The following is a 17,163-nucleotide window of genomic DNA, read 5'->3' as shown; positions in this document are numbered from 1 at the left end:
AATAAATAAATAAATAAAAAATAAATATTTAAAAAAAATTAAATAAGATGAAATGACCCAATAATATTTAGGATACATCCAGACTTGAAATGAAATGAGCCAATAGTATTGTGGTACATACAAACTTGTTTTAAACTATTCAGGATAAAAAAACTTGGTGGTGTTTTTTTTCCTCTCTCCTTAAGGAAATAATAAGATTGGTTCATTGTGGGCTGTTGATATAGCTCAGTTGGTAGAGTGCTCACTCAGCATGAAGAAGCTGTGGGTTTGACCCCTGCACTATGTTAAAACTTTGTGTGGTGGTTTATCTGTGATCCCTGCACTCGGGAGGTGGAGCACAAGAACCAGAAGGTCATCCTGATTTCACAGACAGCCTGGGATACATGAGACGTGTCTTAGAAAGAATTGTAGCTGGGCATCTTGACATAGACACCTTTAATCTCAGTGCTTGGGAGACAAAGGCAGGTGGATTTCTGTAAGTTCCTGGACAGCTGGGGCTATATAGATAGACCCTGTGTCAAAAAACAAACAAATTGTGTCCTTCACTGTATATAACATATATCTCAGTAATGTTTCCATGATCTTTTAAAATGAAAGCCACTCCCTCCCTCCCTCCCTCCTTCCCCTTTCCCTTTTTTCCCTTCCTTCCTTTCCTTTCTTCCTTTCTTTCACTTTCTTTCTTTCCCGCTCCTCCTCTTCCTCTTTCTACTTCTTTCTCCTTTCCCTCTTATGTTTTTTTTTATTTTTTTATTTTTTGGTGTTGTTGATACTAATCTTATTTTGCAGCCTAGACTGACCAAAAACTTAAAACAATCCCCCTGCCTCAGCTTCCTGAGTACTGTTATTATAGGCATAAACCACTACACCTAGCTTAAAAAGACACTACCACTCAAAATTTTTTCATATTGCAAGGGAGAAATTTAGGATTTGATATTTTCTGAAAAAATTATTTGTCCATAGGCCTATGTTAATGAGGAATTTCCTGCTGTAAGAATTAAAGTTTTGCCTCTTTAGGGGAAGTAAAGATACCAAAGTTCCTTTTTAGCTGTTTATCTTTAAAATAAACAAATAAATAAATAAACAAACAAGCAAGCTGTTACACTTCTTCATACTTGGTGCACACTGGTTTGTGGCGCCACTAACTGTTGACTATAGGTAATGCTCATTCCGACACTCCCAGTCCCTTACATCAGGACTGACTTTTGTTCATTTGGCTTCAGACTGTGGGGGAAGGGTTTGTTTTCCGGCATCCCTGACTTGAACTGTGTCTTCAGTGTTGTGAAGGTTCTTTCTTTGCGGAAAGCCCAAGCACAGAGCATCCTTGAAGTCCTGAGGATAATTCAGTATTGTACAGAATCCCTTGGACAGCCTCACTGCTTCCATCCACCGTATATACTTTTCCTACTGGAACTTCTGACCTGCCAGAAAGATTTTACAAAGTAAGTATAAATATGTCAGAAAAGCCAGGAGAGGCCATTTTACAGAAATCTTAATTGGCCTCTGTATCAATAATTTCCATATATGATACAAATTTATTTTTTTGGTTAACATGTTCTCTCACCTCAAGAAAAAATGGGTTATATTCTTTTCATAAGGACCAAGACTATGATTATTTCTCTTACGGCTTTGTCTGCTTTACCTGACAGTAAGAATTGTGTTCTTTGTGTATCCACACTCTTAGAAGGTTTCTAGAAGCTGTGTGCTAGCTAGATGCAGTGCTCATTTAAAGTGCTGTGCCAGACACCTTTCTAAGTATTATATAGACAAAAGAGATCTAACAGGCAAGGTCTCTTTCTAATGGAGCCTTATGAGATGGAGAAAAGGGGATGACATCAGGATTTATTTGGGAGATGAAATTGTGCAAGACAGAGAAGATAAATGAAAGATACTAGAAACACGGGGAAAGAAACTCTTAGGATTTTAGTTGGAGTAGCTATGTGGATAGTGTCACATTTTACTGAGAGAAGGGGTAATGAAAGACACAGATGGGGACAAAATTTTAAATTTTGTTTTTGCCGTATGTTTGAACTGTTTATTTTTCTATTTGCTTTTTCAAGACAGGGTTTCTCTGTGTAACAGTCCTGGTTTTCCTGGAGCTCATTATATAAACCAGGCTGGCCTCGAATTCAGAGATCTACCTGCCTCTGTCTCCTGAGTGCTGGTATTAAAGGCCTGTGTCACCACCACCGTATTTATTTTTATTTTTATTTTCTGTGTATGGCTGTTTTGTCTGTATGTATACATCTTTGCACCTCTGATCCCAACCTCCACTTGCATACATGATGCTCTGGAGGTCAGAATCAGACATTAGATCTCCTGGAACAAGACTTACGGAACTGGAGTAAGACACCATGTGGGTGATGTAAATTGAACATGTGTTCTTGACTGCTGAGCCATAGCTCCATTCCCTGTTTTAACTACTTCTTTGCTTTCCAAGTAAAGATAATGAGACGATGAGTATCAGAATCTAAGGTACTATAATAAATCAGGACTAGGGATAAAATTTGTTTATCATGAACATGTGGATGATATTTAAAGCCATGGAACAGATGAAACCTAGACAGGCAGTGGTGCAGAACTGAGTCTTCATTTAGAAGTCAAGAGAAAGAGGGATCAGCTAAGGCCATCAAGATGGAGAGTGGCCCTTGAGGTAGATTAACAACCTGTAGGTAGTGGTGTCATGAAAGCCAAGAGAATACTGTGTTTTCAACCCCCAGAATGGTCAGTTGAGTCAGATACTGATGTGAGAGTTTGAGATTGAAGTAGTGGATTGAAATGGAAACAGTCTTGGAGAATTGTGACCTGAAGCCCAGTTGGATGAAAGATGATGGGTTGTTAACATAGAAGGATAAGATTAGAAAAAAAAAGAGCAAGAAAATATGGTGGCTATTGGAAGAGGATGTGAGCAATCAAGGGTCGTATTGTTTTGCAGTGCTGGTCACTGAGCTGGAGTCTTGCTCAAGTTCAGCATGTGCTTTAACCATGAGGCCTGCACATACAGGTGTGAAGATACTAGAGCATATGCTGATGGGAATGAGTCAGCAAAGGTTAGTAAGTGCTGTCAGTGCCAGCAGGAAAAAGCAGGACATTCCAACAGTTCAGTAGATACAGGTAGGTTGGTAGATGGAGTACTACAAAAATGAGGGACTCCAATGGGATCATTCTGTTTTTAAAATAAGATATGAGGCCGGGCAGTGGTGGTGCATGCCTTTAATCCCAGCACCTGGGAGGCAGAGGCAGATGGATCACTGTGAGTTCGAGACCAACCTGGTCTACAAGACCTAGTTCCAGGACAGGTTCCAAAAAGCTACAGAGAAACCCTGCAGTGGTGATGCACTCCTTTAATTCTAGCACTTCAGAAGGCAGATGCAGGCAAATCTCTGTGAGTTTGAGGCCAGTCTAGTCTATACAATGCTAGTTCCAAGACTGTGTTACACGGTGAAACCCTGTTTCAAAAAAACTAGATAGGTAGGTAGGTAGGTAGGTAGGTAGGTAGGTAGGTAGGTAGATAGATAGATAGATAGATAGATAGATAGATAGATAGATAGATAGATAGATAGATAAAAAGATGAAGAGAGTCATCAGTGAAATGAGATAGAGAAGAAGGTAGTGACCATTCAAGGAAAAGCAGGAAGACTTTATGTAGAGACAAAAACTAAGACAGCCAGTGTGCTAAACTGCTTGACAATTTCAAGTGCTTTTTAAAGAATTGTTTGTAAGTTGGGTCAGGTAGTACACTTCTGTATTCTTAGTGTTCAAGAGGCAGAATCAGGATTGTTTTGAGTTTGAGACCAGTAGGGGTAGTATAGTAAGTTACAAGCCAGCTTGGACGATGTGGGACTTTGTCCCCCCCACCCCAAAAAAAAGGTGAGGGGCTAGAGACTGTTGGCCGAGGTTTCCTGTCCTGCCTGATCCTGCAGCCATTCACAAGTTCTCTCAGGTTTTCTGTGGATGCAGTTGCCCCATGTTGGGCACCATTTGTTATCTGATATTTCTGTCCCACCTGGTCCTGCAACCATTCAGTTCCAAAGAAATACACAGAGGTATACATTAATCATAAACTGATTGGCCTATTAGCTCGGCTTCTTATTAACTCTTATAATTTATGTTAGCCCATAATTCTTGTCTGTGTTAGCCACGTGGCTTAGTTCAAGGCCAGCCTGGTCTACAGAGAGAGTTCCAGGACTGGCTCCATAGCTACTGAGAAACCCTGCTTTGAAAAGGGGGGGGGGCACTGTACCTGTTTTTATTCCAATCTCTATGCCTCTTTGTCCAGCTGTCTGCTTCTTGGCTGTTTTGTGTGAGGGATAAAGATTAATAACTTGAAGTTGTCCTGGATATTAAGCTGGCGATTTTCTCTGTTTCCAGTTACTTTGGACACTTGGAAGGCTGCGGTGCTGATCTACACAAAGAAATCCGAGACACCTACTATCAACTTGTTCTGTTTTTGGTTAAAGCAATTAAAGGATTTAATAGCATCAACGACAGGTACTGGAGTGCCTCTACATTTCTTGCCGAAAAATGTAATCTTTTGTGATTATAAATGAAACACACATTTGATGTTGAAAATCCAGAAAAGCACAAAATTAACCACAAATATTCACTTACTAGTATATTCTGTATGTGTGTATAAAATGTGTGCATTGGATAGGTTTCTGGAAATCTAAGAGTTTATAGCCTGTTATCTTCAGTGTTTGATGTATTATGTGTAGATTAAAACTCGAGTACAAAGCAGATTAAGTAGTAAGTTGTTTAGACATAACCCTTAAATCAGATGGTTCCTCTGTAGCTGTCTAGCCTCAGCTAATTTGGGCCTGCCCTAATGTTGTCATTCATCAGTGCATGACTTCACTGCTCGCTCCCTCACTGTCAGGTGCTCCAAACTCACTTTCCATTTTTCAGAGTTGTTGGGTTTTTTTGTTTTTGTTTTTGTTTTTTTCCTACGCTTCAAAGGATATTTGTGTAGAACCCTGCCTTACAAATTAGCACCAAATCAGGCTGCCAACTTACATTGTCCCTGTTGGCAGTGGGCAACTTTGGTAATTGTCACCTATGTGGTCTCTTTAGGTCTCTGCTCCCTGCTTTATCCTGTGTTCAGACAGCCCTGCTTCATCTTTTGGATATGGGCTGGGAACCCAGTGATCTTGCCTTCTTTGTTGACATTCAGTTACCAGATCTTCTCATGAACATGTCACAAGAAAATATCAGTGTCCATGACAGTGTGATCAGGTAAGAGCACAGTCCCACCCTTTGCTGTTCCTAGAGTAGGGGCACGGGTAGAGTGGGGCCAAGGGAATGGGCTTGGCAGCTAGTCTGTGATTTTTCCTGGCTTTACCACATGTGAACTGAGTGTGACCTTGCAAGTTTTTTAACCTTTATTTTTTAAACTTAACTTTTTAAAAAAAATATTTATTTATTTGTTTGTTTGTTTGTTTGTTTGTTTATTATGTATACAATATTCTGTCTGTGTGTATGCCCACAGGCCAGAGGAGGGCAGCAGACCCCATTACAGATGGTTGTGAGCCACCATGTGGTTGCCAGGAATTGAACTCAGGACCTTTGGAAGAGCAGGCAATGCTCTTAACCTCTGAGCCATCTCTCCAGCCCCCAACCTTTCTTTTTTTTAACCTTCATTTCTTCATCTTTAGAGCTACCTCTGAGACTAGGTTCCATTTCTGAATGTCAAGAATAGTGCCTGGTACACAGTGGGGCAGGTTAAATTGGCATCAGTAGTGTTGTAAACTTGGAAGATGAGGATTATCTTCATTTTGGGGGGTTCCTAATAGCCTGTGGAATTGGAGAATCCTTTTATTTTACACCTGTGTGCTGTTAGCCACTATAGTGTCCCTGGAGGAGAGAAGGAGCACATACCCTTCACACCGACCCCTCAGAACTAGTTCAAGACTGTATAAGAGGAGGCCTAGCTGGCTTGGAACTCACTATAGTTCAGGTTGGCCTCTTAACTCACAGAGATCCACCTGCTTCTACTACCTCTGCCTTCTGAAATGTGCCACTATGCCTGACTAACTTTTTTTTTTAATTTATTTATTTATTATGTATACAGCCTTCCTTCCATGTGCACCTGTACACCAGAAGGGGGCACCAGATCTCATTATAGGTGGCTGTGAGCCACCATGTGGTTTCTGGGAATTGAACTCAGGAACTCTGGAAGAGCAGTCAGTGCTCTTAACCACTGAGCCATTTATCCAGCCCCAACTAAACTTTTTTTAATCTTCGTATTTGACTCCAGTATATGATATGTTTGCCCTACTCAGTGTAATCTGCTTAAGAAATGTTATTTTTATTTTTATTTATTTATTTATTTTTCTGAGCATGAATCTAAATAGCAGATAACTCTGAGGCTTTGAGAAGCAGTTTCCATCATTTCAAAATGCCAGTCTGTTAAACTTATGGGACACAGCATCTACTAACTAACACTTCCTTGGATATTGTAAGAAGCATGGCCTTTTACTCATTACATCCTTCTTTCAGCCAGTGGAGTGAAGAAGATGAGCTCGCTGATGCCAAGCAGAACTCGGAGTGGATGGATGAGTGTCAGGATGGCATGTTTGAAGCCTGGTATGAAAAAATAGCTCAAGAGGATCCAGAGAAGCAGAGGAAAGTAAGACCTCTCAACTAGAGCAGTCTGCGTGACTTAGTAGGGTTTGGAGAGGAGGGTGTCCCTGGGGTGTGCTTGGATGATGGGCTTCTGGGAACATTCAGGACCAATGTCTGTCTTCATCCTGATGGGCTCCATCATGGTGGCTTACTTCCATAGGACTAGGCTCTCAGCAGAGTGTCTAATAAGGCTGATGTACATTATTAGATTCCAGTGTATTAAATTAGTGAGAAATGGAATTGCCAAAGTTTGGACTCTCATGCTCTGGGCTGGCACACTGTCCTCCTGTAGGCAAGCAGCATTCTAATTACAAAGATGATAATCAGGTGAGCTTGGAAGCAGCTCCAGTTTATCCTATGAGAGCTAAATGATGCACATGGTAGAGGAATCAACTTAGGTAGGCTGTCTGTCTTTATGTAAGGTGTCCCATCAGCCACTACTACATGTGTCAGACATCTGGTATCATGAAGACACTAATTTTCCCCATATTAAGTACTTTCTGTTTGCCAACTGCTCTGCCCATTATAGTATCTCTGTGATAGTTGTGTGGTTGGCTAGTTAGTTAAAGATGAAAAACTTATATGATCTGAGGAGAAACCAGAATACTGTTTGTTTATAAAGAGGTCCAGACTGGCCTATAACTTGCAACCCTCCTGCCTCAGTCTACTGAATGCTAGGATCATGGGAAAGCATCGCCATGCCCTGCAGTTTTAATGTGTCAGAATCAAGAGTCCTCCTGTGATGCTTGTTAGCATTTCCATTGTCTGACAAGCACCCAAGCCAAACATCTGGGTGTCATTCCTGACAGTCCCTTTATTAATTTGGTCACCAAGGCTTCTCACTTTGCCTCCTTAATACTTCTCAAATCTGCCTACTTTCCTCATCCTGTTTAACAGCTCAGTCCCTGCCCTTATTACAGCCATGGAGTTACTTGAACAGCTGTATCATAGTCAGCTTCCCTGACCCTTGTCTTGGTCTATCAATCCATTCTTTGCTCTGCAACCAGAGGAACCTTCAGAGTGCCCGGATCTATTGCCATTACTTTCCTGTTGAAAAATTGCTTTTAAACACCAGCTGTTTAGGCTCCTGGAGTTTACCTTTCTAACTTTACCTGGTTATTCCTCCTCTGTACTCTATTATACATGCTACATATTGCCCATTTTAGAAGCCCTGGAGCTAGAGATATGGTTAGTGGCTAAGAGCACTTGCTGCTCTTCCAAAAGATCCAAGTTTTGTTTCTAGCCACCGATGCTGGGTGGCTCACAACTCTATCTCTAGGGAATTCAATGCTTGCTTCTGCAGGTACACATACATTGCTGGCATACACATACATCGGCACACACATGTGCATAAATAAAATAACATCTTTTTAAAAGGCAAACAAAAAAAAAACCCTTGTCTTTTTTTTTCTTTTTGTTTTCCTGTGCCTTATGCCTGCTAGGCAAGTGCTCACACACTCAGCTACATCCCCAGCCCGTGTTTATGCTCCCTTTTTACAGGAGCAAAGCTTCTGTGGACTTTGCTGTTCCTTCTGTCTCCACCCAACTACCATTTGTTTGTTCTTGGTTTTACCTGAGGAATTGTCTTCCTTGAAAAGCCTTCCTTGACCCTCCAGATTCCTTTGATAGTGTCCTTTGTGTTCTCTGAGCTTCCTGAATTTGCCTCTCAAAGCATTCCCCACATAGTATGACCATCATCTGTTTGCTTGAGGGAATTCCTAAGTGGGTACTTGCTTATCCAACTTCAAATCCTAGCACCTGGTACAAAGCTTGGGCTCCTAGGTTTCTACTGAGTGAATGAATTGATTAATGAACAGTGGCCACAACAGAAAGGATGTTGGCTAATTGTGTTCATTTCACCTTACAGATGCACATGTTTATTGCTCGTTACTGTGACCTGTTAAATGTGGACATCTCTTGTGATGGGTGTGATGAGATTGCCCCCTGGCATCGCTACCGATGTCTGCAATGCAGTGACATGGACCTTTGCAAGACTTGTTTCCTTGGTAAAATTCAGAGGGAATCCCATGTCCACAAGCAACAGTCATTTCTGCTTTCTATGATTTTGCCATTTTAAAAATTCATTGTGCTGAATAGAGACATTGTCCAGTGTCTCTGGTTCGTTCTCCCTCAACTCAATGATGAGCTTTACTGCTACTATCTGACATCCTTCCGTCTCCCATCCTGTTGGGGAGGCCCTTGATAAACTCTCAAGACTAATTAATGCAGGCTCAGATAAGTTTCTAAGAAATTTTGCTTCCGAATCACACAGTAGTTCCAAATAGCAACATATGTGAACAAGCAAAATAAGCTTGAAATATTCTTTAATATACTTGTCTCATAGGTGCTAGGGCAGAGCCTCTCTGCAGTAGTGAGTCCTGGAGAGCTCTGTGTATTTGAAATCCAGCAGTAAAAGACACAGTTGCTGTTCTGGAAATACAGTCTACCAGAGACCAAACGTATCCACATAATAAATGCATAAGCTGTTATAACTGAGCCAAGCAAAGTATTTCTGGAAAATTTTGGAAATATTGCAGCTCTCTACAGAGAAGCCTTGTGGAGAAGATAGGGTAAGAATTGATCTTTGAAGGAAGTTCAAACTGGATGGCATTGCAAAACTCTGAAGATAGTATTACCATCAAGAGCAGAGCAAGCGCAGGGACAGGAAGGAGTGCTTTCAGTGAGTTTAGATAGATACCCTTGAGTATCTGTTTAGTTAAGTGATGGAATAAGATGGACAGGGTCCAGGTTGTAGGACCCTGAGATGCTAGGCTAAGGAATTGAATAGTCTGAAGACAGGAGGGACAGTTTACACCTAGGATGTTACCATAGCCAAAGCTTTGGTCAGGGGAGACTGTCTGTGTTGTTCTCCTTTAGGAGTCTCTAGTCACACTGGAAACAGAAGTGGCCAGCTGTGAGGAGATTGAGCAGGGACTTAGACCGAAAGCAGAGTACCTTGTCTTGTTCATGTCTGTTCTTCTCTTACTCATCTGGTCTGGGGTTCTGAAGTCTATTTTCACCTATAATTCTGCAGTGACAAAAAAGAACAGAAACTTGATCACTGGTGTGCTCCAGAGGAACACACCAGTGGTTGTGTAACTTCTATCAGAGATGGGGTTTAAGAGATAACTCACAAAGTGCATGGGCCTTTTTCTCCCAAATAGTAGTCATGGTAGTAATTTGGCATGTATTTGATCTGACTGTGACACTGTAGAATGGGGATCAGTCAGCTGGACCATTGCCAGAGTTCTATGCTGAGAATATCATTGATATGCTCATGGCCACTGGGGCATTCTAGTCTTCCATGGAACCCCTGCCTTCTGGAGTAGTAAATGAGAAATGGCTCTGGTGTTGGGATCGGTTTGCTAGCATTCTGGGGAACCCTCTACCCCATCCACCTCACACACTGCTGGTTTTTCTTCAGGTGGAGTGAAGCCTGAGGGCCATGGAGATGATCATGAAATGGTCAACATGGAATTCACCTGTGACCACTGCCAGGGTTTGATCATAGGCCGGAGAATGAATTGCAATGTGTGTGATGACTTTGATCTTTGCTATGGATGCTATGCAGCAAAAAAATACTCCTATGGGTATGTCAGTTAGTTGTCTTGCCACCACCATGACCTTTTGGGCTATGTCTTTACTTAAAGGAGGTGTTTTGCTTTTTCTGTGGTGCTAGGGATTGAACCCAGGGCTTCACAGATGCTGGGCAAGCACTCTACACCTGGGCTATACTGCTAGCCTTCCTTACTTTAAAATATTTGTATTGTTATTAGGTGTGTGTGTGTGTGCGCACGCATACACGTGTGGAGATGAGAAGACAGTTTTGTGGTGTCACTTCTCTCTTTTCTCCTTTTTGTGGGTTCTAGAGATTAAACTCGGGTCACCAGGTTTGCTAAATGCCTTTCTTACTAAGCTGTCTTGTGGCCCCTTTCTTATTTTTTTTAAAAAGAAAGGTTTTGTTTTGTTTAATACAATTTTTAAAATATTTAGAAGAGGAGAGATTAGTACAGTGCACCCTGTGTCCTCGGATTCATCAGTTAGGGAGATGGGATCATGAGTGCTTACTACATCCCTTTCTTTTACCTTATTTATTTATTTTTTTTAATCCATTGAAATTTTATTATGCATTAGGGAGCTTAACCTAAAAACCAACAGAATAGTAAAAAGATATGTTATATCTGTTCATGACTTCAAAATATATTTTCCTTTGATGGCTCAGCAGTTAAGAGCACTGGCTGCTCTTCCAGAGGTCCTGAATTCAATTCCCAGCAACCACACAGTGGCTCACCTTCAAGTACTTAAAACACATTTCAAACCTTAAGTCATTTCTTTTCTATATCTTGTAATTCATCTTTTTAAATTACGGACATTACATTGCATTACCAAACTTCAGTAGCACACCCTCAGAAATCTCTGAACTCTGTCTTCCTTAGCGTGGTTCCCATGTGCAGGCTTTAGATTGTGAAGTGCTAATGTGAGATGCCCAGTGTTTGTGTTTGTTCATTTCTCTGGGGAAAGAGTTGATACTATTCTTTAAAGCTTCAGTAACCACAGCCTATTGGTGACTAAAGCACATACTCCCCTGAGGTTCTAGGTATCTTTGTCAGTGTCTCACGAATGCTGTAGGCCTTAAAACTCTTCTGTCTCTGCAGCCATTTGCCAACCCACAGCATCACAGCCCACCCAATGGTGACCATCCGGATCAGTGACCGGCAGAGGCTCATCCAGCCCTATATTCACAACTACTCCTGGTTGCTCTTTGCTGCCCTGGCTCTCTATAGTGCCCACCTGACCGGCACAGAGCACGTGGATGGGGAGCAGCTGGACCCCCGGGCCCGCAGCAACGCTGCTACCCTGCGGAGCCAGTGCATGCAGCTGGTTGGGGACTGTCTGATGAAGGCCCACCAGGGCAAAGGTAACTAACTATTCCTGTGTAGAACCCCAGCCCTGCCTCTGTTTGCTGTTGGACAGAAAGCCCAGGCAGCCATAAAAGACTATGCTTGGCTCAGAAGTAGTATACAAGAGGGATTCAGCATAGCCTGGAACTTAAGTTTCAGTTTCTCTCTAGAGGACCTTTGTCATAAAGTAGCTTTTAGTTAGTCAAAGTGTTAAAGTGTTTCCCTGACAACACAGTGCAGCATTAATAATAAAACTCAGGGAGTCCATGGATCTGTAATATTTGAATCTCTCACTTTGCTCAGGAATCCATGTTTTTTTTTTTCAATACCTGAAGTACAAATCCACATGTACTTGTATCTGAGATGAAAGCTGCTTACAAATAATGGTGTGTGTCTGGGTGTGACCACGCGCATTCAGATCCAGTTCTGTGGAGGTTAGGTGGGTCTACATGGATGCCCTTTCTCAAAATAACAAAATAATGAGTTAGTTCTGACTTCACTGAAGTAATTCTGACTACTTTTTTAGAAAGAAAGTAGTGTAAATGTTAAACTTCTGAGACATTTTAGTTTCTCTCCGATGGTAGACTCCTCATCCTAATTGATATTAGGAAATCATACTTATCTTACGGAGAAGGCGGGTGATATCTATCTGTGGGTGGGGGGGATTTAAAAACCTAGTCGCTAGCCAGGCATAATGCAGTACCTGCCTTTAATCTAGCGCTCTGACAGCTCTGCGAGTTCAAGGCCACCCTGGTCTACGTAGCAAGTTCCAGGCAAATCAGAGATACATAGTGAGACCCTGTCTCAGAAAATAATAATAATAATTACTTGGCACTACCAGAAAAAAAAGTTTCTAATTTTCAAAACAATCCTGTCGCCTGTTGTATCTTCAGTGTTTCATTGTGCTTAAAGTGCAGGTGCCCTTTGCTGTTGTCTTTCCCATCTGAGATCAGGAGGGGCATGGCAGGCTGCCAGAGATATTGCTGTATGATTTGTGTGACACCCCCACCCCTGCCAAGCCATCTGTTTCTATACAGTGGTTAAACTTTGTGACACTTGCCAGTAATATCCCTGTTGTGAATGTTTAACCGTGTTCTTGTTTCTTCCCCTTCCAGGTCTTAAAGCTCTAGCTCTTCTTGGTGTATTGCCAGATGGTGACTCTACCTCAAAAAATCAAGCCCTGCCAGGAACAATGTCCATCCAAACCTCAGAGGACCAACTAGAGGAGACAAAAGTTCAGCTTGCTGAGGAGCCAGTAGATGCGAGCCTGTTAGTGCCCTGCAGTGTAAGTAGTGTGTCTTTGCCATGTGGTCACAGCTTGCATTCAGGGAGCCAGTCACACAAAGAGGCACAACAGGGAAGTTAGGAGCATGGATTATGAAACTGAAGACTTAAGTGCTCAACTTTGGCTTATATTCAGCCAACAGATAGATAATAACAAAAGTTTACTGTTTTAACAAGTAGACACGGGTAGGTGTATCGACAGAAAAACCTTTATAGGTCCAAGCATGATCTGTGTTGGTGGCACAAATAAACATCCTTTTGTTAATTTAAAATAATATTAAATAACTTAACAAAAGATTGTTTTTGCAGAAGTTTTCCTTCAGAGCTTTAGCCCATGCTGTAAATTTCCCCAATGCTGCAGGAGCCAATGGTGTTTCTGTTGTAAGCCCATCAAGGTACCAGGTCAGGATAACCTCAAGCTGCCTGCCAGTCTCTCAGCATCAACAATGTAGCCACACAACATTTTAACCTGCCACAGATTACCTTACACAAGGAGGGACAGCAGTCCTCACCTTATTCCCAGTACTGTGTGTATTTGTGAGCCCTCAGCATCCTACAAGAATCTGTAGCAAGCTGCCCACAACATTGTGGTCACCATCTATCAATGTGTTCATTCATTTACACCAAAATGGACTTGATTTTTTATTTATTTTGATGCTCAGATTGACCCCATGTTTGTGGCCCACTGGCCTGGCTTTTGTATATATATTCTCTCTCTCTCTCTCTCTCTCTCTCTCTCTCTCTCTCTCTCTCTCTCTCTCTCTCTCTCTCTCTCTCTGTCTCTGTTTGTGTGTGTGTGTATAGGTGCAGGTACATTCTATAAAAGGGGGTGATAATAATAGTGATTGTAACACAGGGCTATTGTAGGAGTTATGTGCTGTCCACACTTGAAAGAAACATGTGAAGTGTTTAGACCTTGCACACAGTAAGCTCCATCTTAGAAAAGGACTTGTGTGTCCTGCACCATTACTCTCTGCCAGAGTCCTTGAGACAGGATTTCTCACAGAACCTGAAATTAATGTGATCAACAAGCCCCAGCAATCCTCCTTCCTCTTCCCTTGGCAGCAGTTACAGGTATAACACATTCATGGCCACATCCAGTCTTTTTTTTTTTTTACATCCCAACCACGATCTTTCCTCCCTCCTCTCCTCTCATTCATTTTCCCCATCTTCCTCCCACCCCCCACATCCACTCCTCCTCTGTTTCTGTTCAGAAAGGGGCAGGCCTCCCATAGGTGGCAACAAAGCATGTATATGAGTGATGGGATCTGACTCATCCTCATGCTTGTATAGTAAGGCCTCTTATGCACTGAGCTCATACCTCTATCCTATACCCTGAGAATATTCATTTCTATATCAATAAAATATCTTCATCTATGGCAGGAGAAACAATATTATGTGTAGATTTGATGTAACCTTATCTTTATAATAGCATTAAAGAGAATAGTAGATATAATACTTTTCTGATTGTAAATAAAGATGGGTTTTATTTTTCTATGGTATGTGTATGCTGTATGCATGTGTACATTTTCATGTGTATGTGCATATCAACATCAAGAGTCTTCCTCTATCACTCTTCACCTTATTCTTTCTGAGGCAGGTCTCTTACTGAACCTACACACCAATTCAGCAATACTAGCTGGTCAGTAAACACCAGGGATCCCTGTCTCTGCGTCCTCCCATGCTGGGATTACAGGCACTCTCTACCACACTTGACTTTTTACATAGTTGCTAGAGATCCAAACATAAGTCCTCATGCTTACATGGCAAGCATTTTGTTGATTGAGGCATCTCCCAGCCTGTGTCTGTTTTTTCTACAAAAAAGTAAAATATATAAAGATGACCACTCTATTGTACTAGCAGAAAATCAACAACTTCATTTTTTCCCCCAAAGAACTTTCCATTCTTGGCTTCTGGAAGCCAAACAGAATATACTGAAGATTTGTTATCAGCCATTGCTTATGTGACCTGGAATCTCTGATCCGGGGATGTGATGGGAGAATCATTATTGTAGAGTAGTGGTTTATTCTAAGAAATTAGTGACATTTTTCTAAGGAAATTCCAAAGATTTTTAGTTTGTGAAAGACTAACAATTGTATACAGTAGTATATATAGAGTACATTTTTGTTATATTTTTTTACATTTACCTCCTGTTTTTAGGGAAAGAGAGCTGCAGATAAAGAAGTCAGACCTTTGGATTATAAGCAGAGGAAAATGGCAGGTGAAAGTCCCACCTTAATGAAGGACCCTTTGTACCAAACTCAAACTTCTGATGCACCTGCAAATGCTCACATGCCTCCAGGACCTCCAGGTCAGGAACATATGGCTGTAAACCCCACTCCTTCCTCTTCAAGTGCATGCGTCATCACGTCTGCACTGTCACATACAGTTGGAAATTGTCCAGTACCTGAGGTTTCTCCATTCTGTTCAGCTGCAGCTGGTAACCCTGCATCACCTATACTTTACTTTAGCTTATCTAGTCCATGCATTTACCAAGAGCCTTCTCTTTGTTGAGATCCCAGGGGTGAAATCTACCAACATAGGCAAAGGCACACATGGCCTCTGCCCTCCTGGAACTCACAATCCAGGAAGGTTTCAAATAACTGTCATTTAAAGTGGTCCCAGGAGAAGAGTGATGAGTGCGAGCCCTGATTGCGATCTAGAGCAGATTCTATCTGTATAAAGCCATATAGAAGGAGATGTAAGGCTCTTTGCATGTGCCAGGATATGCAGTAGGGGCTGACATCAGGCAGAAATCACTGTGAGAAAAGGCCTCTTAGGTTCCAGAACTAACATGAGGAGACGTCCTCATGCAGGTGTACAGAGCGCTGGAAGATGACACAGAAGAGCTACTGTGCTGCTCTGCTGCATGCTTCTGACGGTCAGGCCTCAGGCTGTGAAAAGATGGACTGGTGGGCTTGGAGCTGGGGTTTTGGAGGGTGGAGGTATAGTGTTGGGTTGAAGGAGATGCTTCAGGTAGCATTGGTTGTTCTATAATAGAATGGAAGGGGGTAGATTCTACACCATCTTCAGGGCCAACTCTCAGAAGCAGTAGACATCATGCCAGGTCCTCAAAGTCTACCAGAGTCAGATTCCCCTGAGGATTAGCATTCTGGTCCATAGGCAACAAGTAAGTGTCAAGTACCCCCATGTTCTGGGACATTGCTAAGTGCTTGAGGTATATCACAAAAGAGGCAAAAATCAGAAGGGTAAATGATGAACAGCAAACACAAATATGCAGAATGTTAAAGGGTAATCAAATGCTAGAGAGCATCTGGTTTAGAGCAGGGTCAGAGAACAGGGAGGACTGACTGTTCCTATGAAGGCCTCCTTGAGAAGGTGGCTGTAAAAAGTGTTCAACAATAGAGTTTGTTATTTTTATGGCTTTTGTTTTTGTTTTTTAAAAGATTAAAATTTTATGTCTTTGGGTGTTTTGTCTACATGTATATCTGTGTACCAAGTATGTGCCTGGTATAGGCAGAGAATCAAATTGGAGTTACAAGTGGTTGTGAACCACCATGTGGATGCTGGGTTCAAACCCAGGTCCTCTGGAAAGCAACCAGTGCTCTTAACCACTGAGCAAACTCTCCAGCCTCTTTGTTCTTCTTTTTGAAACAAAGTCTTGCTGTGTAGCCCAGCCTAGCCTCAAACTCTTGGTTAGCCACCCTGTCAAGTGGTAGGATTCCGAGCATGCATTACCATGCCTTATTTCCAGCTCTATAGAGTATCTATAGAATATCCAGCTCCCTTCTATAGGATCACAAGGACAGTGTCGTGGCTTAGTTGCCTTCTGTGTGTGTGATACCCGGCAAAATCTGAATGTGTTTTCCCACACAGATGCTGAACATCCAGAAGTGTCATCTCAGACAGCAGAAGAGAAGGCAATTACTCCAAACCCTGAGCAGGTGTTTGCAGAATGTTCCCAGAAGAGGATTTTAGGATTGCTAGCAGCCATGTTACCTCCCATCAAGTCGGTAAGAGGCAGGCAATGTTTTCTTTGTGGAAGAGTGGGTGGTTGTAGTCACAGGAAAAATGGCGATAAGATGTAAGCCAAAACCAACGATTAGCAACAGCTCTGTGTCCTGAGGGAGGGGACGATTATGAATTAAAGTTAATTTCTCCTTTGAAGTTACATTTTGTATGAATGTGATTGACTGTTTTTAATTATTTTTCTTATTCTTATAGTTACATTTTTTTGGTTTATCTAGACAGGGTTCTCTGTGGAACAGCCCAAACTGTCCTGGAACTAGCTCTGTAGGCCAGTCTGGCCTCGAACTCACTCACAGAGATCCATCTGCCTCTAAAGATCGTGTGTGTGTGTGTGTGTGTGTGTGTGTGTGTGTGTGTGTGTGTGTGTGTG

General features: G+C 41.9%; 1 protein-coding gene across 2 annotated transcripts in view; it reads left to right on the top strand.

Moving 5' to 3' along the window:
• Positions 1–17,163, top strand: part of Zzef1 (zinc finger ZZ-type and EF-hand domain containing 1) — a 127,134-nt gene that overhangs the window by 72,359 nt on the left and 37,612 nt on the right. For both annotated transcript variants that reach the window (XM_013347310.2, XM_026780042.1), the window contains exons 30-39: positions 1,275–1,439; positions 4,369–4,488; positions 5,068–5,229; positions 6,493–6,622; positions 8,486–8,624; positions 10,043–10,208; positions 11,274–11,536; positions 12,635–12,804; positions 14,964–15,114; positions 16,641–16,777. In XM_013347310.2, coding sequence (XP_013202764.1) covers positions 1,275–1,439; positions 4,369–4,488; positions 5,068–5,229; positions 6,493–6,622; positions 8,486–8,624; positions 10,043–10,208; positions 11,274–11,536; positions 12,635–12,804; positions 14,964–15,114; positions 16,641–16,777 — 1,603 coding nt within the window. The remainder of the gene's footprint in view (positions 1–1,274; positions 1,440–4,368; positions 4,489–5,067; positions 5,230–6,492; positions 6,623–8,485; positions 8,625–10,042; positions 10,209–11,273; positions 11,537–12,634; positions 12,805–14,963; positions 15,115–16,640; positions 16,778–17,163) is intronic.

The sequence above is a fragment of the Microtus ochrogaster genome, chromosome 7, assembly GCF_000317375.1.
Source record: "Microtus ochrogaster isolate Prairie Vole_2 chromosome 7, MicOch1.0, whole genome shotgun sequence".
NCBI lineage: Eukaryota > Metazoa > Chordata > Mammalia > Rodentia > Cricetidae > Microtus > Microtus ochrogaster.
This window is presented reverse-complemented; position numbering and strand designations above follow the sequence as displayed.